At 51.0% G+C, this 24,176-nt stretch overlaps 9 protein-coding genes across 9 annotated transcripts; 3 read left to right on the top strand and 6 right to left on the bottom strand.

Moving 5' to 3' along the window:
- Positions 1-275: 275 nt before the first annotated feature.
- On the bottom strand, positions 276-1,761 carry AtWU_02173 (putative alpha-1,6-mannosyltransferase subunit; the record flags this gene model as incomplete). Its single annotated transcript, XM_035497287.1, has 3 exons — positions 276-939; positions 985-1,270; positions 1,326-1,761. 3 exons carry the CDS (start codon positions 1,759-1,761, stop codon positions 276-278), a joined length of 1,386 nt encoding a protein of 461 aa, XP_035353180.1.
- A 2,986-nt stretch (positions 1,762-4,747) lies between these two features.
- On the bottom strand, positions 4,748-5,203 carry AtWU_02172 (bromodomain associated family protein; the record flags this gene model as incomplete). The annotated part of the gene is made up of 1 exon (XM_035497286.1): positions 4,748-5,203. One exon carries the CDS (start codon positions 5,201-5,203, stop codon positions 4,748-4,750), a length of 456 nt encoding a protein of 151 aa, XP_035353179.1.
- A 1,465-nt stretch (positions 5,204-6,668) lies between these two features.
- On the bottom strand, positions 6,669-9,814 carry AtWU_02171 (serine/threonine-protein kinase; the record flags this gene model as incomplete). Its single annotated transcript, XM_035497285.1, has 3 exons — positions 6,669-8,418; positions 8,467-8,867; positions 8,924-9,814. 3 exons carry the CDS (start codon positions 9,812-9,814, stop codon positions 6,669-6,671), a joined length of 3,042 nt encoding a protein of 1,013 aa, XP_035353178.1.
- A 1,149-nt stretch (positions 9,815-10,963) lies between these two features.
- On the bottom strand, positions 10,964-12,196 carry AtWU_02170 (threonine aldolase GLY1; the record flags this gene model as incomplete). Its single annotated transcript, XM_035497284.1, has 3 exons — positions 10,964-11,031; positions 11,089-12,042; positions 12,115-12,196. The coding sequence occupies 3 exons, from the start codon at positions 12,194-12,196 to the stop codon at positions 10,964-10,966; spliced, it is 1,104 nt and encodes a 367-aa protein (XP_035353177.1).
- Positions 12,197-13,721: 1,525 nt separating this feature from the next.
- On the top strand, positions 13,722-15,534 carry AtWU_02169 (uncharacterized protein; the record flags this gene model as incomplete). Its single annotated transcript, XM_035497283.1, has 2 exons — positions 13,722-14,002; positions 14,052-15,534. The coding sequence occupies 2 exons, from the start codon at positions 13,722-13,724 to the stop codon at positions 15,532-15,534; spliced, it is 1,764 nt and encodes a 587-aa protein (XP_035353176.1).
- Positions 15,535-16,245: 711 nt separating this feature from the next.
- AtWU_02168 (RNA exonuclease) lies at positions 16,246-18,429 on the bottom strand (the record flags this gene model as incomplete). The annotated part of the gene is made up of 1 exon (XM_035497282.1): positions 16,246-18,429. The coding sequence occupies one exon, from the start codon at positions 18,427-18,429 to the stop codon at positions 16,246-16,248; it is 2,184 nt and encodes a 727-aa protein (XP_035353175.1).
- An 811-nt stretch (positions 18,430-19,240) lies between these two features.
- On the top strand, positions 19,241-20,124 carry AtWU_02167 (PICOT family protein; the record flags this gene model as incomplete). Its single annotated transcript, XM_035497281.1, has 2 exons — positions 19,241-19,990; positions 20,056-20,124. The coding sequence occupies 2 exons, from the start codon at positions 19,241-19,243 to the stop codon at positions 20,122-20,124; spliced, it is 819 nt and encodes a 272-aa protein (XP_035353174.1).
- A 475-nt stretch (positions 20,125-20,599) lies between these two features.
- Positions 20,600-22,231, bottom strand: AtWU_02166 (putative Gamma-butyrobetaine hydroxylase subfamily; the record flags this gene model as incomplete). The annotated part of the gene is made up of 1 exon (XM_035497280.1): positions 20,600-22,231. The coding sequence occupies one exon, from the start codon at positions 22,229-22,231 to the stop codon at positions 20,600-20,602; it is 1,632 nt and encodes a 543-aa protein (XP_035353173.1).
- Positions 22,232-22,918: 687 nt separating this feature from the next.
- Positions 22,919-24,077, top strand: AtWU_02165 (thiamine transporter TPC1; the record flags this gene model as incomplete). The annotated part of the gene is made up of 3 exons (XM_035497279.1): positions 22,919-22,951; positions 23,083-23,135; positions 23,198-24,077. 3 exons carry the CDS (start codon positions 22,919-22,921, stop codon positions 24,075-24,077), a joined length of 966 nt encoding a protein of 321 aa, XP_035353172.1.
- Between the last annotated feature and the right edge of the window lie 99 nt (positions 24,078-24,176).

Raw genomic sequence — 24,176 nt, 5'->3', positions numbered from 1 at the left:
ACTGCAATTACGGTTGTATACTTGTTTGTTAGAGATTATGAATCGGTGAGAGTACAGTAAAAGGTCATAGATGAGCTACTAAGTCTAGATAACTATCGCTAACACCAAACGCCTCGCCAAGTACACAAATCAGCAATCAGCATCAGCCAAAAACATAATATCCTTCCATACGCCGTCACAGGTCATTATTAGTCCGCATTTTACATGGTCATTGCTCAGACCAGTCATCATCTGCAGTAACATCAAAGCAAAGCAAATGTCGTATCCAGCAACGACTATTCAACTTGTTGCTCCTCGCCAGGGAAAAGCTTCTCGTAAAGGCCGTTCAACTTGTCCTTCATCCGCTCCCACCATGTCAGATTCAGCTGCTTGCTGATCTCACGGTACTGGTACATCTCGGCCCAGCAGTCGCGTCCATACTGGCACCCGGCCATGTTGACCAGGAAGTCTCTTTCATCTTCCTGGTAGTGGACATTCGGGTCAATCTCGTCTCCACATGCCCCCTGGGGGTACGAGTTGATATATCGCTGGGGAAGGAAGCCAACGTGGCTGCGAACCCACGGCTGCGTCGCATACAGATATTCCATCGCATCCTGCTCCTTGTGCTCCCACTCCATATGTTTCTGTTCATACATGACTGGGTCCCACCACGCGTCCAGCAGGCGGTCGGCCCAGAGAGAGCGCCGAATGAAGAAAGAGCCGAGGTTGAAGCCCCCACAGTCCTGCGACAATAGCATATGTACCGATGACGGATCCCCGTCTCCGTTTGGCGATCGAGACACCTCGTCCAGATAAGCGTCGTCTGGCGGATGACTGATGTTCAACGGGTTGTAGACATTGATGTCCCGGTAGATAATTTCATCCAAGCGGTCGAATATATGGTCCTGTAACGAGTAAGAGTATTCCATGATCCAAGTGCTGAGGTCCAACCACCAAAACCTGCACATGTCAGTGACGCTCACCAAAAGAATACGGCAAACATACCATTCAGCATCAGGGTGTTTTCGCATCGTCTCCCGGATAAGGTCCACCTTCTCCCAGCTCTCGCGCCATTCGTGCGAATACCGCTTCTTCGCCAACATGTTGACGGTTTCCAATTCGTAGCCCCATCGCTCAACATAATTCTTCTTGTTCCACACGCTGTTGCGCTCGATCGCCCATTCGCGCGCTCCCTTCCACTCCATCACGCCGCCCTCTATGTTAGATTCTAGTATGATCACGAACTTGCGCCCACCGCCTAGCGGAGAGCGCCGATACTTTTGAAGAAGAGCTGCAATTGATTAGCCACCTACAGGCTTCATTCCATACGTATGCGATTCACTTACACGCTCCGAAAAACATATAGCCCAGCAAAAGAAAGATCAGCGCCACGAGCAAGCGCGATCGTCTGCGCCGCAGAACTGACCTGCCAAATCCCAAGCGCCAGCCCGTAGCTGGGGAGAGCGGCCGCCCCCGGCCAAACTCATCCTTATCGACATAGCCATTCGGAGACCCCGAGCCTAGACGAAAGCGCGGCAGAGTAGCAGAGAGCTGGCGTCTTGAGCGCGAGAAGAACCCGCTGTTCTTTGTCGAGAAAGACGGGTAGCCTCGTACCTCGTCGCTTTTCGCTTTGGCGGCGGCCCAGGAGATGCCGCTGGCACCTATAGGATTTGGCGACAGAAAGCCATTGTGAGGCGTCGTCGAGCCACTGGGCGAGGTGAGTCCAGGACTAGACCATCCTGCTCCCGCGGGGTGGGGAGAGGGTGATCGCGACAACGACATGAGCGGGGAGTCGGGACCGACAGGGATGCCGGCAGGAAGGGCAATGGCGGGCGAGCACAACGGCCCGCGGAGCAGCCACAGGCGGGCGTGATTGGGGAGTTCGTGCTCGGCAGAGGGCCGCGGTGGAGGAGGTCAATGGGATATGTCTTTCTTTGAAACAGGCGCCCGCAACTTGGGGGGAAACAAGAGCGCAGTAGAAAGGAAAAGGATGAGGTTTTGGAGCGGAGGTGTAGGAGATACGTTAGTGAAGTAACAGATCGCTATCGAACCAGAAAAATCAAAGAGAGCTAGAAATTAAAGTAAAATTACTCTTCGGTTCAGGAGTCACCAGCTCGAAACGACGGAAGAGGAATAGTATGACATGGTCGTTGATAAAAACTGGATCACCAAGTCGCCAAAAAAGGCCGAAACAATAATCCAGGAACAGAGGAACCCATCCGCGAACGGGTCTGTCCGCTTTCGTTTGGGGACTTTTCTCTTTGAGGGCCACTTGTCAGGTTAACGGTACAGTTCCAAGGGCGCGCTAGGGGGTGCCCCGGAGAACTGGTTGAAGAATGGAAGGAATGGGAGGGATCCAAGGGTCAACAACCCCCATGAGGCAGCGATGAGGGCGCGCAACTCCCTCCTCTCCCTACTCCCCTTATCATCAAGTAAGACATTCCGCGCGAGGACCATGGATAGAACCCGAGCCCTGGCTATCAGGATGACCACCCAATGCGTCGGACATTGTCATCTCGTGTGTGTGAGAGAATGAGGTGCTCCGAGAGAGCATCATTCGTTGGTGGTGGGGAGGAAGGAGATTAAACTGCAAAAAGCAGATTAATTTAATTAAATCCCAGCAACAGCCCCGCCCCCTCGCTTGAGCTTCTCGCGCAGACGCCGAAACGAACGGTTGGAGCCTGGCAATTTGTTGAGAGGAGCTGCTCATTTCGAAGGTTACTTGCGAGTAAGTAGTGAGTTGGCCACCCTGGCTCGAGAGACGGTTGTCTCACATCCGTCAGACCCCCTAATGCGACAAAGAAGCACCTTAACGGTGGAACACATTCAAGCTATGTTCCAGTTCGGAGAAGATGGAAGAACAGCTAGAAATCCGAGAGACCAGACTAGCAGGAAGAAACTAATCTCCAAGATCCACATGGAAAAAGAGTAGGACCCACTCGGTCTTTCAACTTTAGCGGTCAGGGTCACATGTGGTGCTGGTGTTGCTTTGGCTTCCTTCGTGGCTTTTTGACGCATTGGGAAACCTCCCGATTTCATGATTCGTGATCTTTGACAATATCCAGATAATGTGTTTCTCAAAACCTGTTGGACCTGGCTGCTTCCGGCGTCGCTTATTCAATGTGAATAGATACCACCTTGCGAACCAGGGAACTGCCCTTCGTATCGTTGCCGAGAGGTACAGACTTCACGGACCCAGTTGATTCCAGACCCTGAGGGTCGCTGCTAGTCTCTTCGTAGGAAAGTTTTTAAATATTATACGAGCTACAGTCTATAAACAAATGTAATTTGAGAACTATAATGGCCTGCTGTTTTTGGCTGTCAATTTGCCGCCACTGACGCAAACCCTTGTGTCCATGCACTAGCATCACTCATCTACAAGCAACTAGGCACTCAATCACCATTACTAACCTCCAGCGATACCTTGCTATAACATATTATGCTGCTGTTTGACAAGGCACTGAGAATGACTGCTTTATGAGGTCTTAACATAAATGTATGCTCTCTACACAGCAGCTTGATTTTCGTCTTCTTCTAAACCAGCTGTACTTGGCAATCTATGATCAATTATAAATAGAGTTATACTATCTATGTTCAGATTGTTTAGCATAACAGATGACCGTATGGTTTCAGAATATCGAAAGTTTTCCATTCTTCGTTGCGAAGTAACCTCATCTGATGGCTTGTTGTTCTTCAAACAGACTACCAGTCATCCAACAACAGTGGCTGTCCTGATGGAGAGACCACTAAAAATAGTCGATAATACACTAATTTTACGGACTTAGTCAAAGAATGAAGACGTCCGATTACATGATGCCGTGATCCGGTCTTACTCTCAAAGACAATTAACATCCATTAGAGTACTATGTTCAGCAACTAGCAATTTGGACGAGATAATCAACATCTAAGCTTACCCTAAAGTCACTATAGTCAACCCTGACCGAGTTGAGGAAATTAAGTTCTAGATAAGTCACACTATCTCAGAATTATTTATCCTTTCTGGTGAGCTTTTTTCCATAGTAAATCAAAGCCGTCAGATTAATTGTGTCTTCGCAAGATTTTGGATATATCATCCCACTTTCCTTTACTTCATTCCCATCCGCAACGCAGTAGAGATCAAAAGATGGCTTCCCGGTATTATGTGCAAGGAATTGTTAAATATCTTCAAGAAAGTATTCAGTGACTAAAAACTCCCAATGAGATCGGAAACTATGTGAACCGCCAAATCGGTTGAGTATAGATAATGATTTTATCGCCGCATGGCTTTATGCCGGTAGCCACTATGCCAGCGTTAGTTCTTAGCTGACCATATAACTAACCTATACCAACTGTGTAGGCAAGAAGAGACCACTATCAGTGCTATAAAGATCAAATGTAGGCACAACTCGCCCATTCATAGAACTCACACTATTTTTGCAGCTTTACTACAAACCATCCCACAACCATCTTAGATCTTAAAGATTGGAAGGTTTAATTAAGCTTCCTCCACAATCCTCAGACTGAGCCACATTGCATTGATAATAAATTCATCTTCCAATTCACGAAGAAGTGAGTGGTCCTAAGAATATCCAAGTCATACATCACTCCTCATGCTCAATCGAACCAGTATCTCAGAAACACGTATATACTCCCCCAAATATCGTCAACCTTGTTCTCGTTCTCAATCCACATATATCCCTGCAAGGCCTTCTCATCGCAGAGCATTTGACCATGTTGACATACAAAGACCAAAATACATACGAATCACAAAGCTCTTAGCGAATCCCACTCAAGCCCTTCTCTCCTCATCAACCCCCCTCCCCATGGTGCCTATGGAAGGGTACATGCGCTCGCCAATCGCCCTTCGACGATTCATTTCCTCATTGAGTCTCAGCTGCATCTGCAGATCTTGTTGGTCGGCATCACCTCTAGGAGCTGGGAAATGCTCTGGAAATCCCATCTCACACTGCTCGTGGAGACACTGCACTTGGGTGGTGTTACAGCCTTGCGAGTAGAAAAGGCGTGAGATGGCTTCTTTCATCGGCTCGATCTGAGCGATGAAACATGAACACTGTGTATGGGTCCATCCTTGGGAGTACAAGAAGTCGTAGAGTTTCTTCTGGTAGGTGGTCAGGCTCGACGGGTCGATGGTGTGAGGCTCATTTGCATCCGATATTGCGTTGGGGGCAATAGGGGGAGTTTGGCTAGTAGCAGACAGAGGAGTCTTTGCATCTATATCTGACATGGTTTGGCCGTTTTGTGAACTGTAGAGATTGGGCTGAAATAGGATTCAAGTTGGACAGGCTGGCGAAATAATGAGTAATGACCAAGACGACGTATAATGAAAGGAGAGGTGGTGGTGTTGCTTTATTTAACTTATCCGCTTAGATACCCTTGCACTTTACTCTTGCACTAACTAACTAGCACAACGCTTACAGTAATTTACTGGTAGTATTTGTACCATACGGAGTAAAACCACTTGGCTTTGGCAAAGTTATATATAGAGGACTATATGGCGTAATAGCGAGTACTCTGATTGATGCGCCCTAGCTACATCCAGGCTAGGGTTCAACAAGAATAAGAACTGGTGATTCAGTGCATCTGATCAAGACTTATTTCTCTCTCAAGTTACTCTTACTCAGCGTGCTCCCTTCATACGAATCCACGAAAATCAGGTGCAAAATGAGACTCTGGACGAACACTATCGTTGCCCTTCTGTTCAGAGGAGCTGCTGCGGCTACCGGTATTGGACCTTGCTATAACCAGTACGTCCTCTTTCTGTCTTCATTCCAGACATCTTGTTTGATCACTTCGAAGTGCATCCTAAGTTTGTTGTAGCGCAGATCCTCAACACAATATCGGCAACTACTGTTATTGTCAAGGAGATGTTGTGTCTTTTCACGTCTCTCGCTCTTTACTCTACCATCCCTGGGAGACTCGGCTTAACTTATCTCTTCTACATCACATATCAGGTGTCTGTTACTTCGAAGGTATACATAATTCATGCGACCCCCCTGGGAATGCTATCCCTGGTGGTTGCCCAAGGAATATGATACGCAGTGGCCTACGCCTGGGGACAGAAGGATGAAATGAAAGGGCCGATTGTATTTCGCCATGGTGCCTCCTAGAAATAAAGTACAGACTGACTAGAATAATGATTATTCTAGCCTGGCAGAGTTTGAATTTATATAGCGAAGACCTGTCTCAAATACAAATGCTCTTCCTGACTATCAGAGCGCGCGGGTGCTATCTAATTCTAGCCAAAGTAGCAGCAGCCTTTACTTACTACTTCCCCCTGAGCAAGGAAATAATAATGTACGAAGGTATCGACGGCACTGGGTAGGACCATGGCACTACGTTACTTCATGTATTCTGCAGTGGTCTGTCTCAAGACGTATCTCAGGTGAGCCGGTAAAATATAGTGGTATCCGTTGATAAATATCCATGCAATTGATGATCGTACATGCGTTGACGAGAGTAGTCTTTTTTCCTTTTGTTCCCCTCCAGACCCTATCTTATCCAGATCATTATGTATATGCACAAACGCCAAAATCAATACTGAGCCACCCCAGTTGTTCCCCCAAGACCAAAGGAAGATGCAACCCATACATAAGAGATACATACAACTCCAAACCACACCAGGGACATTACACCATACCTCATAGCCATTTCCAACTGAGTCAGCGAACCAAGTGCCACCATGCCGACACCTACTTCTTCCCATGCGGTACTTTCCGCGCAGGTTGTCGGTTGGCAGCCTTCTCCTTGGGCATCAAGACTTTGCGCACGGTGAAGCCTTTCTCCTCATCGGGACGTGAGCGAGCACTATCTCCATGGTAAAATTCGCACGCGAACTTCAAAAACTTGTTCCGATGCTGATAGACGGTAATGACATCGCCGGTATACAGTTTGCCGAAATGGAAGCCTTCTCCGCCATTGTCATTCTCGGGCCCACGCCGCAGCTCAGTTCCATTGACCCAGATACACTTTCGGGTTTTGGTCGAGAGAATAGCCATCACGCCAGGGACCGTCATCCAATCGTGTCCAGCGGCAATCTTGGTTTCGATGGCTGGTGCCCAAAAGGTAACTTCCAATGCATATGCAGGTATCCGTGTATCCATTGGCTCGGGATAGCATACGGTTGCTTGGGGGCCGCGGCCCCAGGATGTCATCCGAGCTTCCAGCGGAATAGTGAGCTCAAAGATGGACCCGGGGAGAGTGGTCAGCTTTCCAAGGAGGGGGCGTGATTTGCTAAGCTGCGTCACAGTATTGAGGATAGGGCCTGGAGTCTGATCGAACGCAGGCTGTAGGGAAGGCTCATTGTCTTCCCTTTTCGGCAAGTCAGGAAGTCGCTGTCCGGTTTTGGCATCGATAGTATTCGCCAACTCAATGTCGAACACCTCTTCAGGAGCAGCGTCGGGCTCAGCATGCCCATCGTTGGTCTTTCCCGTTGTCGTTTCGGGACTAGAACGCTCACTGGCGGTATCAGGTATGGGGAGTTCAATCCGCCGGTTGAATTTCGAAGCCTTAGGGGTTTCATCATCGATAGTGGTCTGCGGGGGAGCCTCTGGGGCCTTGTCCTTCGGGACTTCTGCGGCCACGCTAGTTTGCGGCCCCGGCACCTCGACGTGACGGGGAATGTTGTTCAAGCCAGGGTGCGACGAGTTCATGTTCAGCTGCCCAACAAGGTTCTCAGCTCCCATTAAGCTAGGTGCAGACCCCGCGACGGGGTTTTCCGGCAGGGAGAGGATGGAGTTCAGGCTGTTGCCGTCGCTGATTATCGACTCACCAGTGGAAGAAACGAAGTCATGGAGGCCAAAGTCGTCGCCCTCAAATGCATCAACCTTGTCGCCCAGCGCGTGAGAACTTCGAAGTATCGATGGCGTAATCTCACCGAAAAGTCGTTTTGGAGTTGACTGGGAAACTGGTTGAAGAGCCGAGAAACTGTCGAAACTGGGCAGCGATGGATAGCGAATTTCCTCCGGCGGATATTCAAGCTTGATTTTCTTGGCCTGGGCCAATTCGTCGTCCTCCTCAGCCGCGACTTCTGCTGCCGGCTTATCATTCAAAGACAGCTGAGATGCGTCTATTTCGTCCTCGAGATCCTCGCCTATGTCAGAAAGCTCATCCGGGACACCCAGAAACAAGTCCTCATCATCATAATCGTCAATGTCCGCAACTCCTGCAATCCACGGGTGCCTAAAACATTCTCGTTCGTTCGGGCGAGACTGGGGGTCACGGTTTAAAAGTCGAGCGACAAAATCTATTCCATCCTCTGAGACGCCTGCTTTGCGGAGTTCACTATAATCGGCATCCTCAGTCATGATGATTCGCAGCATCTGAGCACCACGATCATCTCCTCGAGGAGCGAAAGGGGGAACACCCGAAAGAAGATGGAAGAGAACGGCTCCAAGCGACCACATGTCAACAGATTGATCGTATGGGGATGTTTTTGGAGGCCTAATGATCAGTATAATTTCAGCAGGGCATATGTTATCAGGAACTTACGGATCACCCAGCCTGCGCCGTTTCCGAACCTCACCACGTCGGTAAGTGTCATACTCGGGGTAGACTTCCGGGGCGCAGTACAGCAATGTTCCACAGAAGGTCCTCAAAAAGGTCTCTTCCTGAACTACTTTTGAAAGACCAAAGTCTGACAATTTCACTCGGAGGGGATCAAGAGACGAAATCAAGATATTGTCTGGCTTGATATCTCGATGCGTGATCTTCCGTTTATGTAGATAGTGGAGTGCATGCAAAATCTGTCGCGCCATGGTCCTAACCTGGGCCTCTGCGATCCTGCCATGCGACTGCAAGTAAGTGGACAGCTCTCCACCGGGAACATACTCCATGATAATGTATATCCATCTGTCGTGCTCGTGATGGTCGACGTATTGAACAATATTGGGCTAAAAGTCATTTGTTATAAGTGGGAGCGTCAGAAAATTCATTTGAGGTTACTCACGTGTTTCAGATCTTTCATGATCTGCATTTCATTGTCAACTTTCTTGTCGAGTATGCCATTTTTCATCCAGCGGCGCTTGTCGAGTTCTTTGGCTGCATATACAGAACCATGCTGCTTCGTGGCGAGTTTGTAGACCGTTGCAAAGGCTCCCTTGCCTATTTGCCCCGTCACGTTGTAAATCGATCCTCCAGACCAGTGCATGCCGTACGTATTAGGTGAAGCGATCTGCAGAGTGGGCGCGGGGGTAGTACGAGCTCTGGGTTGCGCTGCACCTGCTCTTTGCGTCTCGATCTTTTCGAAGTAGCGAAGCATATTTTCGGTGTACTGCATGACAAAACCTTCCCGGGACGGCAGGCGCACAATGAATCTGACTTCCTCCGAAGACTGCCCCTCACCATTTGGCACCTGAATGACGGAACCATTGACTAGCATGCGGCTCTTCTCACGTTGAATCTTGCGAAGACGGCAGTTGTCTACGATCGTTCCATTGGTGGAGGTGTCCTCCAGCATTATGATCCCATCTTGCGTAAGATAGATGCGGAAGTGCGTGTTCGAGATACGTTTCGAGTTAGCATCGGCAATGAGAAGATCGCAGCGAGCCCTGTTCCGTCCGAAGCAAAAGCCCGTGTTTGCGTCATACACATTCGATGACAGTCTAAGAGCGAAGTCCAAAGCTGCTGTATCTGAACATTCATATTCTAGCGCATCCCTTTGTAGGATGTGCTGCGGGGCGTGGCGCGCAGTTGCGGCTACAGCATCATGGGCTGCAGGTGAATTTGGGTGTAAGATACAAACAATGTCCGTCAGATCATCCTCGTGGAGGGCCGAATTGTTGTAGCCCATGCGGCGAGGGTCCGTGCATGGCTGAGTGGACTCCTGGGTCGCCTCCATCTGCACGGATATTGATGATGACGTCGAGGGCTGACAGGAACAGTGCGACTGCCGGGAAAGGTATGAATATAGTAGAGAAAGACAGAAAAATGCAAAAGCAGACTATATGACAAGACAAACACTGAAGGGTATATGTGCGGGACTCAAGTAGAGAAATGGGAATAGAACTTTGCGTAGCCAAGGCGATGATCAACAGGACTCCATATCATAGACCTATTGGGGGTATAAGCCTTGCTAGCATTAAAGTTGATTGCTTGTATGCTCGAAAATTCTTGCAGCGATGCAGGAAGGTATGAATGACCTTACCTGGCGAGCAACCAAACGACAGCACCAGCCCGCGCAATGTTCCAGCAACCTTAGAGAGCGCACCCCGAAATCACACCCAGTTTATCCAAGGCCTGGTGTATGTGATGATAAACTGGCAGGAACGAGGCCAGTAGATGTACCAAACAAGACTTTATACAGTGTGCCTTCCAGCGATAGGCAGCGAGGTCTCAAAGTATCTCAGTCGTGATGGATAGCTCCAGGCTTGAAAGCCAACCAGATTGGGTCCTAAACTGCTCAGGAATTCGTAGTGTTGGACCATTGAAGCAAGGAGCAAAAAGGGAATCCGTCGAAGGGGGTTTGTGAGGGAGACTGGGCGTATTTCTATAGCAGGTTCCTGGTATTAGTCAAGGATGCCCATGTAACTAATAACAGTGCACAGAGAAACGGAAAGTTAGACTCACACAGTTAGCAAAGTCTCCACCAACTATCTACTGCATTGCCAGGCTCAAGAGATGCAATAGAGGGAGCATAAAAGGTGGAGCCAGAGACGGAGACGAGACAAGAGACCGTCCGACAGGAGTCGTCGTCCGAGAAACATGCAGCAGCAAGGCTGGGGTGATAAACCGCAGCTCTTTAATTTGAAAGTCCAGCAGAGCCCCAGGCACCAACAAGGCAGAACCCCGGATGGCCGCACCTGAGCCAATGAGAGTGCGCCTTGCATAGGCGGGCGGGACACACCGCATCTACCGATTCCGTGGATCCAACGCGTGACACTCGATTTCAGCTCGATTTACTTCCTAGCAATTCAGATCGTTCTATCCTATATCCACTAGTGCGATTATCCAGCGACTTCCTTATAATTTACTTCAGTCAATACTACGCTCAAACTTTTTTGCTCAAAGCTGCCTCAAACACCTGCTCGAGTCGAGAGAGGGACTCCTCGGATACCTCTGCAGTCATGTTAGATCAATGTGGGAGAGTAGTTCCCATGGCAAAGGAATACTTACGGTAGTGGACGACGATGCGACTGCCCCCAAGCTTCAAACCCTTTTCACGTCCAATCTCGGCCAGATCATCAGGCCCCAATCCCGACCCCTCAACGTCCAACCACACCATGTTGGTCTCTACAGGGTGGGATAGCTTGCCTCCACGGCTAATCCACATATCGGCAACCTTCTTTGCTCTTTGGTGAGACCCTAGAAGCTTCCCTTGCTGTCCGTTGGGGTCGGGTCCAAATGTCTCCTCAACTGCGACGCGGGCCGCCGCAGAGATGACTCCAGCTTGACGGACACCACCACCGATGGACTTGCGAAACCATCGAGCTTTCTTGATGAACTCGTTCGAGCCAACAATAATACTTCCAATGGGAGCACCTAGGCCCTTTGAGAAGCATAGGCTTACGCTGTCGAACAAAGTAGTGTAGTCAGGCAAACTACCGGCACCGGACACCACTGCTTCCCAAAGTCTCGCACCATCCAGATGGACCTTGATGTTATTTTGATGAGCCCATTCAGTGATGCGCCGAGCCTCAGAAAGTGGCATAACCAGACCATCCAACGTGTTCTCAAGACTGATGAGCTTCGTAGGACAGTAGTGGATGTTATCACTGAGTACCGCATGTTTCTTGATATCCTCCAGAGTAAGGTGGACACCATTCTTCGGGATAATGGGCATGACCGTGGCGCCCGTAAGGGAGCTTACTCCACCAGCTTCGTAGCAGATGATATGGGACCGGTGATCGCAAAGGACAGAATACGGAGGTTCCTTTAGGTGAGTGCGGATGGCAACCTGGTTGCCCATTGTACCGGACATGACCAAGAGAGCGCTCTCATGTTGAGTGCGCTCTGCCACATAAGCTTCAAGATCATTTGTCACTGGATCTTCACCGAAGACATCGTCAAGGAGTGTGGTCTGGCAGATTGCCTCCAGCATTGCCGGAGTTGGCTTGGTCATTGTATCACCTTACGACATATGATTCTCAGCAAAAGTGCACATCACAATGGCAGCATTCTTCTGCTATGAGTCATACTCACTTCTCAGGTCAAACTCAGCTGCACCGGCACCCTGCCACGTGCTGGGTCTGCTCCCATTGGAAGCTGTTGATACGCTAGCCATGGCGATCCTGGAACGGTATGCGAATCTTGGAATTGGGAGGGATGGCCTTAGAGGAAACAAGGATCGAAGAGAATAGCGGGCCAAGGATCCCATCGAGCCTCAAAACTGGAATGATGACAGGGCTGAAGCAAAAGCAAGTAGGCAGCGGCAACGAATTGGCTGTTAATCTAACGGGCATGCGGGGGACATTCCGAGGGGAAGCAAAAAGTGACTAATCACCGATAGGAACAATGGAGGAGATTCTCCGGAATGATATGATTCGACAATGAGATGTACCCCGGCGGTGCATGGTTTATACTGGATTCGGCCTAGTTTCTTTTTCACGATTAATTATTGGAGTATATGCGCTTTTCTAGTAGACTTATCACGTCTTGAGCACCACTACAGCTTGATGGATGCGGCTGGGACTATAAACTTAGATGCTAACAAACATATTGCTCAGCAATTTGCATCGTCCTCCAGCTTTGATATCTCTGACGTCTCCACAAGCAGACCTTACAGTACCATTCACCATTTGCAAGACTTCAGCAAAGCTTCACCAAGCCATGTTCCACCCTAACATCTTCTGTACATGCGAAGGATCTTAGAGAGACTTCGATCCATCCACTTAATTCAAGGTTGCGATGACAAACTACGCGCCCACTGTAGAAGAATCATATGAACTATGACAAGGCTAACCAAAAACCCCGCATGTCAAGACTACTACTAGTTTGTTTTCAGCAGGTAAAAAATGTTATAGTTCATACTCTCCTGGAAATTTAACTTCTCCGATGGGGGATGTCCGAGCAAACTTGTGATCTGACCAAGGCGGGGTCAGAAATAACGAGCAGGAGAGGGATAGAAACAAGGAATCGTAAGAGTCAGGATGTGACAGGTGTGCTGGTAGATATCTGGCAGCCTGCATGTAGGTAGTAGTTACTAGTTCAGCACTAAGAAATAAACAGGCGTTTTAGTACAGAAGTTGATTGGAAGCCTTGTTTAAAGTCTCACCTGCATATCTGGCTGTAACGGGAGAAAAGGCCAGCGCTCTCCTCCATACACTAAGTCATTAATAGGATAAGGGCATGTATTGAGGTGGAATTATTGCATAATCGAGTTATCATTTTTTTGGGAGTCTCTTTACATATCAGTAGATTGTATAATTGGTAGCAATGTCAAGAGTTTAGACATTGAAGTAGCTGAAGCTATAGTTGGCTGCTCAGGAGAAGCCATCTCGGTAAGTAACATACGTAAAAGATACGCGGAGGGGAGCGGAAGCCGGGCCCAGCCACTGAAGGAGAAACACGGAGGGCCGGGTATGACGACAGTGAAACGCGTGCGGCCCTTATCGATAGCCTAATCGGGAATGGTCGACCCGCCAACGTGTCTCCATTGACGGCTGAGTCAGCAGTCGAGATCCCTCTGGACTTTTGCGGGCAGGTTTGCGCCCTGACTTTGGTTCATCTCGCAACTTCACGCGGGCTCACGGCCATACGCTCTTTCACGGCCTGAGTTCCAACGTGCTTCCCCCCTCATGTCCACCGTCATGGATCTCTCTCGGCTTACCCGCCCGGCAATCCTCTGCCAGTGCTCGCGATGCTCGAGTTCGCTGGCTGCGCTCGAGAACGAGTGGGCTAAACTCTCGAATTCTTACTCCATAGTGGCTGGGTGGCTGAGCGTCGAGCTGCATCGCATTTCCATCTCCTCGGAGAAGAAGCAAATTCCGCAATCATCAGAGCTGAACACCCTACGAGGCCGGATCCTCCAGGAAATCTCCTGTAAGCTCTGTCAACAGAAGCTGGGCGTGCTATGCTCTCTAGACAATGGGTAAGTGGGTATCATTTCTGTTTCACGCTTCCCAGCTAACACAGAACAGCCCCAATATCTTCTGGAAGTTATCGAAGGTGTCGTTCCGGGAAATTGTTACCATGCGCACAGTGGAGCCTGTATTCAAGGAAGGATCGCTCGAACGCATTCTATGTCCGACTCCCCCCTCCCGACAAGACCGAACACCAGTCCATGCCGGGGCCCTGGTACCCACTACCTCGACGGAGCTAGACCCCTACAACTTGTCGATGGAACAACAGATCCAGCACCAAGGGCTGAGCCTCGATCACATCACAAGTTCCGTCAGCAACCTTCACGATACCATGTCCGAGTTGAAGAACGCATTCACCGCTTTGCGCATCGAATTGAACGGCCCAGGTCGGTTCACATCCGATATGGGCACCCCCGCTAGCAAGGACATGATGATCGCAACGGTATTGAAGGAACTCAGATCCAAAGCCGATGAGATCGAAAGACTGAAGCTCGAAAATGAAGCACTTAAGCTGAAGAACCGTTACGCGGAAGAGCAAACCCTCAAACAAGTACAACCGCCACCGCCACCACCCTTATATGCCGACACAACAATACTCGCAGAAGTACGAAGCCCAGGCTTACTACAAGGAAGTCGGAAGCGGCCCTGGCCAGATTCATTTCCGAGCGGACGCACCCAACCGATAGGAGATTCGTTCGACGAAGACTCCTCGGACAGCATCGCAGACTTCTCCTTAGAGGACGCAAGTCTACCTCCAGTCAAAATCCCACTGAAGGACTCCACATCCATGTCCACAACAGACAAGACAACCCACGAACCCACACCATCAGGCTCCCCCAAACTGCACATCGAAGTTAACCCCTCGCAACGACAACAACAACAGCAACAAACCCCTAACCATGATAACGACCTTAACAACCACCACGACAACAGCAACAACTCCGCCACATCCCACCGAGAAGCCATAGTAAAACGTCCGCGCCTATCTCAATCAACAGACAAACCCACAACCAGCGGACGAAGACCCGGCCGACCCCCGCGCAAATCATTTAGCCAAACCACCAAACCCGACATCACCACCAGCGCCAACAATCAAAGCCCCAAAACTACCCCACTGACCGAGCAAAACGGCAACGCGCACAAAGATTCCCAATTCGACGATTCCAGTCCCAGCGACACTCGCACTACAAAGGAGAACCGGCCCGCTCACTCGCGAAGCCTGCGCAGCAGATCTCGGCCCCCGTCGCGGCGCCAATCCGCAGCAGCCAACGCTGACACACGTCCATCGGAGCCGGAGCAAACTCCACAGAACGGGTATCAGAATGGGGACGACGTACCGGACCACACTGAACAGCGACAACAACAGCAACAGCCAACGCCCCCCTTACACACGGGCAAAGAAAACTCGCATGGCGGCGCAAACGGCGTGCACAAGCCCGATTCACGAGAGAAGCGCAAAGCACAGTCCGCAGCGCGAGACATCATGGTACGATTAGCTATGCAGCGTGAAGAAGCAATGGAAACTGAGGATTCGCGATGAGAGCGAGTGATGTGGGATTATTAAAACACAAAAAAACAAAAAGTCTTCTGTTTTGATACACAAAAGCAAGCAAGCTAGACTGACCCGCTCACTTTAATTTCCCTTTTCTTCCTTCTTTCTATCAATTGTATTATCTGTACTCTATCTTTGGGTGACATGGCATCCCCTCTTTTTCTTTCTTCTCATGTATTTGTACAAAAGTGGCCCCCTTTCTCTTGTGTTTTTTTTCTTCTACACAAACATCTATAGGATCACCCCGCCACCTTATTATTTACTAGCTCTTTCATGGCGCCCCTCTTTCTTGATTCAATTCCCCACTAGGCCGAGATTGCCAGTCTAGCTTTTCTGCACAATGATATCCCCACATTGGGTGCGATCCAGCCCAATTCTTATCCAATCAATCCAAAAATGTCCGATTTGATATGGCTCCAGCATGTCATGCCTATTTCTCCGTGATAGAACGTAATACTAGGCAGTTGAGCAGTAGGCGAGTAGTTGTCGATCAGAAGCACGGCTCGCATACCCATAATCTAGAGTTCAAAGCATGGGGAATTTTCGTAAGAAGCCTCGAAAGACATTCGTGACAAGCGAGCCAAACCACCAGGACCTGTATCTTGAACCCGGTCTGCTGCCTGGTCAAAAACACAGTCCCGTACGGAAGAGGAAGAAATAATGGATGAAAGAAAAAGAAGAAAAGAGGTAAGATGTTAATTACTTCACACACATAAACCCGCAGCCTTCTCTGGCTCGCTCACAGGCCTTCTTGAGCGCCTGTTCCTCAGTATCGGTCCATTTGACGGTCAATTCATCCCACGGTTTGCGGGAGTTGAATTCTTCGCGGAAGGTCTTGTGCATGGCTTGGAGGCGGCTGACTTCGCGAGGGTCTCCGGTGCCGGAGTAGACGAGGAATAATGTGCAAGGGGGGAGGGATTGGTAGATTTGGTGGATGTTGGAGACAGTGCGGGAGACGGTGTCGGCGAGATTGCGAGTGGCTTCTTTGGTGGGGGAGACGGCGGCGGATGTCGGAGTCGTTTCTTCAGGAGGGGGAACGAGCGTCGTCGACTCGTTCGCGTTGTTGGGGTCGGGCATCCGATTGCACCAGCCGCGGTAAACTTCAAGTTCGCGCAGTCTGGCCCAAGTGAAGTCAACACCGCCTCCGGGAATGGAGGGGTTGCTGTCGTCGCCGTTGACTACCTTGGAAATGCCATTTACAACGTCGGTGTCGTTGCTGCATCCTATCGATGTAGTCGCCTGCGACCCGAAGCCGCGCTCCGGGTTGCCCCAGTCGACAACAGCTCCAGTGCGACCTTCGTTGGTGGACGATTTCCCGGAACGCATGGAGCGTGCCAGGCGCTTGAAAATACTCTCGTTCGATGCTTCACTAGTGCCCCAGCGCTCACCCTTTTCGCACTTCTGCTTCACGAGTTCGAGCACAGCGCGCGCATCTTCGATCGAGTCGTGGCCTGTCTGGCCCTTCTGGATCTCTTTCCCGAGATACTTCTGGGTGAGCCATCTCAAACTGCACTTGAGCGGCGGTCCGCGGGGATGGGGGTAGATAAATGTGGTGTCGACGATGAATGGGTGAGTGAGTTTCAGGGCGTTGAAATCGGAATTCAAGGAGTGGCCGACGATGATGGTGCGAGGAGTAAGGAGAGAGAGAAGCTTCTGCTGGATGTCCTCAAGAGTCGTGGTGACAGGGTCGAGTAACTCTTTCGTGATACCAGAGAAACGAGTCAAATAATCGATGATAGGTCGCTGGGGTTTCACCAGCTCATCTAGTACGACTTCACCATCCCACCGGACCATGCTGATGCGCGTGAGCTCAGATTGGCCACCTTCGGTGATACACATCTCGCAATCCAACGCTAGCACATCCCGGCCTGCGGTCATGCTGCCTTGCTGGATTTCAGATTCTGGTACCTGTCCAGCCTCCAAGCTCTCGACGTGAGTATCTACCCATCCATTTTCCTTGGAATGTCCGGCACGCTTGCGATTCTCCAACAAAGTCGACTTTTCTTGTTCTGTGGCGAGCAGAGCCGGATGAAGCACATAGTCGTTCTCCCGGAGATCTTCCAAAGAGCTAATAAAAGTGGTGATCGGTGTACGCTGGAAGGCGATACTCTTGTCCACCTTGGGAGGTTTTGCTCCTTTCGTGTTACTATCCTTGCCCTTCGGTAGAGCAGATAGAAGTATGGCTTGCAGTGGAGAGTGAATTTTGTTGTACTTGGAATCACCGGGGGCTTTTACGGGCCAGGCGTGAGGGAACATATCCGCTAGCGGCTGTAGGGGTGCCGGAAGGGTATCGCGCGAAAGAGGGCGAGGATTGAACCGATGTGACCGATCTTCCAGCGGCAGACCCTGCTTCCAGCGAGCAAAGTCCTCTGCTTTTGTATCCTCATCCATTGCCTTGTCCGTACCGGCAGGTTCTTCTGTCTCCTTCTCACTAACTGAATCCGCATCCAGAGGAAGAGATCCGTCGAACATGCCCAGTTCCAGACCGGGCACCATCAGCACGACAATTTTCCTAACATGACCAGAGTGCTTGACTGAGATCCACTGCGGCGCAACGCCATCAGCAAAGCAGTAGAGTAGCAGACTCTGAAGATCAGCAATTCGGATGGATGACTGCAATTTGCCTTCGACATAGGTAAGAACAGGGTATTTTGTCTTCTCCCCGTCCACGCGCTTCTTCTTCGAAGCTCTTTCTTTGGGCATATCATCCTGCGCCTTCCCAGGTTCTTCCGAGTCGATACCGTTCTGAGACTTTGTCTTGCCCGAGTTTAGGAGCGAGAGTGTCTGAGCAATGCCAAAGCTATTCGCATCTGAGCTCTTCTTTACCGGATCCTCGTCATCTGAGCACCCAGCCTCTGTGCGCTTGCGCTTGTTTCCTCCCATGATGTTAGGGCGACGACCGGGGCGGCAAAGAACAAATCAAGACAAAATCGGGGGCTCGGAAGGCCTGCTGGCTGCAGAGGAATCGACCAGAATCACCCAATGTGCTTCCGATATCGCAATGACAACTCAGACAGTCACAAGCAGGTCTAGGCAAGGATGGGGAATTGGCGTCCAGAAGATCGACAAGAGGTCGCGCGACGCAGAATCCCGCCGACTTTTGAGGCACGTGATGATAATCTATCTGGTTACGATACGGTACGGATAGCATGCAGGGCTGGCCGACCTATCAACGGAGCAGCCTGTTCCTGCGTTCAGAAGCTGCATGAACAATCACCAACCCAATATTGAGTCTACATAGTGGAGTAGAGCACATATAGAGTCAACTGCATTAGCTCGCGAGTGACTGCTCCATAGCGCCCATTGCAGCATCTTGTTGCTGACGCAGCCTCGGAGCCACCCAGGCTCCGTCTTACGCCGAAGATCGCAGAAGCAGAAAGCGGGTATGGACCGTGTATTACAAACGGCCCCGATGGTTCGATCTGATAAGCGGCCAAAAATTCGCCATCGGCCAGCCATCCTCTGCTCCTCTCCATCTTCCACTCCATCTCGGCCACACCGTGGGGCACTTTGTGACTCTTTCCCCTCTACCTCTCGTCTTCTTTCCTCCCTGATCCTCCTCCGCTCCCAAGTTTATCTGCCTTCCATTCAACTCCACTCATCCTTTTTCAGATCTTCTCTCTCCCATCGTCACATCAGACGCCAAGTTTTCCCCGCCGAAACCCCACCTCAGTAACCCAACCGAACTATCATCATGTCCTCCCTCGTCGAAGTCGCCTCTGAGGCCGAATTCCCTAACATCATCTCCTCCATCCCCCCGTCATGCCTGCAGGTTCTCTACTTCCACGCCCCTTGGGCTGCTCCTTGCGCCCAAATGCGCGCCGTCCTCTCCGCCCTCGCCTCTCAGTACCCCGCGACCAACCCTCCCTCCATCGCCTTCCTCAGCGTTAACGCCGAGGAGCTCCCTGATATCTCGGAAGAGTACAACGTCACCGCTGTTCCCTTCGTAGTCCTCGTCCGGGACCACAATATTCTCGAAACCATTAGCGGCAGTGAAGCAATCCAAGTGCGCGATGCCGTTGAGCGCCACGCCGGTGCCGGTGCCGCCGCCTCTGCAGACGGTGCTTCTAAGACCGTCATCCCCCCACCATTGACAGCCGTGCCTCGAGAGAACGTCCCCGCCACCGCTACACAGGCGCCCGCCACGAACGGCAACGCCGCCCCCGCATTGACCCCCGAACAGTCGAAGGAGGCGCTGTTCGCGCGTCTCGCAGAGCTCGTGAAGGCTGCGCCGGTGATGCTGTTCATGAAGGGATCTCCCAGTGCGCCTCAGTGTGGATTCAGTCGGCAGATTGTGGGCATTCTGCGTGAGCGGAGCGTCAAGTATGGATTCTTCAACATCTTGGCCGATGAGGATGTGAGACAGGGCCTGAAGGAGTTTGCGGATTGGCCTACCTTCCCGCAGTTGTGGGTGGAGGGTGAGTTGGTTGGTGGATTGGACATTGTAAGCCCCCCCTCCCTCTATACTTCATGGTGTATACGCAGTACTAACAAGATATCTCTGAACAGGTCAAGGAGGAACTCGAGAACGATCCCGATTTCCTGGACCGCTTCTCCGTCAACAAGCCCGCTGCTTAAGCTATAGAACTATAAGTCGAATAATACCACGGCTTTGTCCGTATTGGATAGCTCCCCCCCCTTTTCAACATTTCCTATTCACATTTACCTTTTTCCAAACCCTCGATTGTTAGAGCTTGAGATCTAGCGGCGTCTTGCTCCTCTTCCCCCTGTGTCCATTATTGACAGGCTGAATTACATAGTACTTGACTGGATGATATCTATACCCATGCGTGAGTGCCATGGGGAATTCTTGTCGTCGTTTATATAAAAACTACCAAATGAAAAATACCACTTATGATTATTATACAAATGACTCAGTCAGCACCGTTTAGTATAAGTAGTTATGTATAATATTCATGTATCAGACCCTCAGGTCACAGCTGTATGCACATATGATACATCTTCCTCTTCGTATATAAATAGCAATGGATATCTACTTTACCCCAACCCCCCTCTCTCTCCACCCCCGCTGCTCCAAATAGTAAAAACAAAACTAAGGCAATTCATCCGGCTTACCTACCCCCTTCAACAACTTAACATGTTTACTATTCAGCCCCTTGCGCTTCAACCTCCACAGGTTAGGATACTTATTGGACGAAGTCTTAAACTCCGACAACATCGCATCTTCATCGACATATGCACCAGCGAGCCACCTCTCACCGGTACTAGTCTTGAATCCACGACGGGCATGCGCGACACGACGATTCTCAAAGACGACACATTCACCGGGGTTCAGCTTCAGCTCGAACATATACCGTTCGTCCTCAAGCAGAGAGGCGAACTTAGCAAGGGCCTCGTTCTTCTCGCGGAACTTGCGGGGCACAGGAGACCGGACCTTCCTGGGGGCCTGGAAAGGCGGGGAGTAATTGACGTGGACGAGACGGGATTTGGAGAAGTTATTTCCTTCGCGGACGCTGTCATCGAAGGTCTGTGTTTCGAAGACGGGCCAGGTATTCGTGTAGAAGTGATCCGGGTGGTTGTAGTGGTAGGGGATGTGGTGATGAAGGAGGCGGGAGTAGTTTGTGTGGTCGTCTTGTTTCATGTCGTATGCGACGCGGAAGGTGTCGACGAAGAGGGATTCGCCGCCCTCGCAGGAGTTCTTGAGGCAGTGGAGGAGTTGGTAGCCGGGCGGGTCGTTCATGTACATCAGGTCCATGTGGAAGCCGAGGAACTGGTCTGTGTAGGCGACGTTGGTGGCTTGGGGGACGCTGCGCACGTCCCAGGTGCGGCCGTAGAAGGTATCGCGGATGGGACCCATGCGGGTGGCGATCTTCTCGACCATTTCGCGTGAGTCTGGGATGTCTTTGATGAAGATGAGGCCGAGTTCGGCGAGGGTGCGCATGGACCAGGCGAAGGAGATGTCGTTGTTGATGAATTGGTCGAAGGTGATCCAGTGCTGCCAGTGTTGCATGCGGCTGTTGTCCCAGTAGGCTCGCCAGCGGTTTTTGCCCGCGGATTCCATTTCAACGGGAGTGAGGATGGGGTGTCGGAGCTGGTGGAGGTCGTAGGTGGACTCGTGTGTTGATTCGGCGGGTGCGCCGCGGAGGTCGTTTTTCCATGTTACGTGCAGCTTTCCGTGCTCGATGGTTAGATTCTCGGAGATTATGTCGGAGGATATGTCGCTTGTGCGGAAGTTGCGTTGCTTGGAGTGAGGGTCCACGCAGGTAGAGCATTTGCAGGAGTCGCGGAGAATGATGTCTAGTATCTCGATGGGCTTTTTGCGACCTTCTTGGATGATCAGGCCTCCGTCTTTGCGTGTGATTGTGTATTTGTTATCCTGGTATTCTACTGTCCCGGCGTTTGACTCCGGAGTCTTTCCCTCGTGCTGTTCACCTGCTTCTGGGGGTGAGGATTGGTTTGGCTGCGATGATGCAGCATCATTGCTTCCACTTGCTACTTCATGTGATACACTGGGTTCGGCGGTCGCATTGCTGGCTGCGGAGGCAATACTGCTAACTGTAGGAGCAGCGTCACTTGATGTGGGAGCCACATTGTTGGCGGGAGGGGTAGCATTAGCTGCTGAGCGACGAACAACAGAGGATGAATAGACACGACGGCTGAGAACGGAGGCCGGAGGGAATGAGGCCCGAGGAAGACGAAGGGCGGTTCGCAACAGACGAGACATGGCGGATACTAGCAGCGAGAAGACCTGCTATGAAGAGTTTAAAGGTGCCCGCATCCAAGGACTCCGGGTTTGGGGGGTGAAGGAGAGCTGGGGAAAGAAGTGGGACGCCAGGAGATCCCCCAGATAATAACTTATGGTCTGATGCGACTTTGTTTGTACCGAGGTTTTTCGGATGGCACCTGATTGGGCACTGACTCGCCGCCGCTTTAAAGTACGAGCTAGGCAGTAAGGCAGTCAGGCAGAGACACCAGGCATCTTCGTCCACCAGGGGATTTGCTTGCCATCCCTTGGGTTGCTTCTTCCAGACGGAGCATAATCGCCCGTTGCTAAATTAATGGAGAGTAGTAATTTTGTAGATAAACCCTCAATTTTCCGGGTGTAAACAGATTCAAGAAACTGTCCCCGGAAGTAAATCCGGCAGTTTGAAGTCTCCGAGACTCCGTCCGCAGGAAAAGAAAAGAACGACGGACACACGTCATACCTCTAGACCGTTAGCATCATTTTTACCCTTTTTTTCTTTGCCCGTCGCCTTCGACAAGGCCTCCAGCGAAACAACCACCTACACACCACCACCACAAGGAAAACCACATCAATGACAACCTTTATATAACGTCCTACCACTCGCGACCATCAATTCCACCTCAAATACCTACATCTCTCTCGACTTAACCATCAACCGTCACATGCATGTCGGCCGGGGGAGAACACCTTAAGGATGAGGTACATATCCACTCCAAATCCCCATGCACCATCCATCCCCTCAACAATCATACATACACTCCACACCCTAGCACCATCCATCACGCCTCACTCTCAATGCACAAGCTAACCAATCCCCTCCAACCACCCAGGGCACACGACGACAAGTCGTCCTAGCAGGCGGCATAGCCGGCCTCGTATCACGGTACGCCCCCAAACCTCCCCCCCTACAAACACAACCCAACCTAATCCATCCACCTCCCCCAGATTCTGCGTCGCCCCCCTAGACGTAGTCAAAATCCGGCTGCAGCTCCAAATCCACTCGCTCTCCGACCCTCCCTCGCACCACAATGTAACCGGCCCAATCTACAAGGGCACGCTCTCCACCATGCGCGAAATCATCCGTCAAGAGGGTATAACCGGCCTCTGGAAAGGCAACATCCCCGCGGAACTAATGTACGTCTGCTACGGGGTGATCCAATTCAGCGCATACCGCACAACCACACAAGCGCTGGCCCAACTCGACACCTATCGACTGCCGCCCTCCGTCGAATCGTTCGTCGCGGGCGCCACCGCGGGCGGTCTCGCCACGGCATCTACATACCCGCTGGATTTGCTGAGGACGCGGTTCGCCGCGCAGGGCACGGAGCGGGTGTACACGTCGCTGATGTCGTCGGTGCGGGATATCGCGCGGAATGAAGGGTACGCAGGGTTCTTTCGCGGGTGTAGTGCGGCTGTGGGGCAGATTGTGCCGTATATGGGGCTGTTCTTTGCGACGTATGAGGCGTTGAGGCCGCCGTTGGCGCAGTATCAGGATTTGCCGTTTGGGTCGGGGGATGCGGCGGCGGGTGTGATTGCCAGTGTGTCGTCGAAGACGGTGATGTTTCCGTTGGATTTGATACGGAAGAGGTTGCAGGTGCAGGGACCGACGAGGCAGTTATATATTCATCGCAATATTCCTGAGTATCAGGGTGTGTTTAATACGATGAGGTTGATTCTGCGGACCCAAGGTATCCGCGGACTTTATCGGGGGTTGACGGTCAGCCTGTTCAAGGCTGCCCCTGCCAGTGCGGTGACGATGTGGACCTATGAGACTTCTTTGCGACTACTCCAGGATATGGAGGTGGCTACGAGCAAGGAGGAATGAGCTTACAGGGTCCCGCGCACTCGCAACACCTGATTGTGTATATTATCTGATAGAATACTAGACTTTTCTCTTTTCCACGTGGAATACACTTTCGCGTCC

Source organism: Aspergillus tubingensis, assembly GCF_013340325.1.
Source record: "Aspergillus tubingensis WU-2223L DNA, scaffold_3, whole genome shotgun sequence".
NCBI classification, from domain to species: Eukaryota; Fungi; Ascomycota; class Eurotiomycetes; order Eurotiales; family Aspergillaceae; genus Aspergillus; species Aspergillus tubingensis.
Note: the sequence above shows the minus strand (reverse complement) of the source record. Positions and strands in the feature narration are given on the sequence as shown.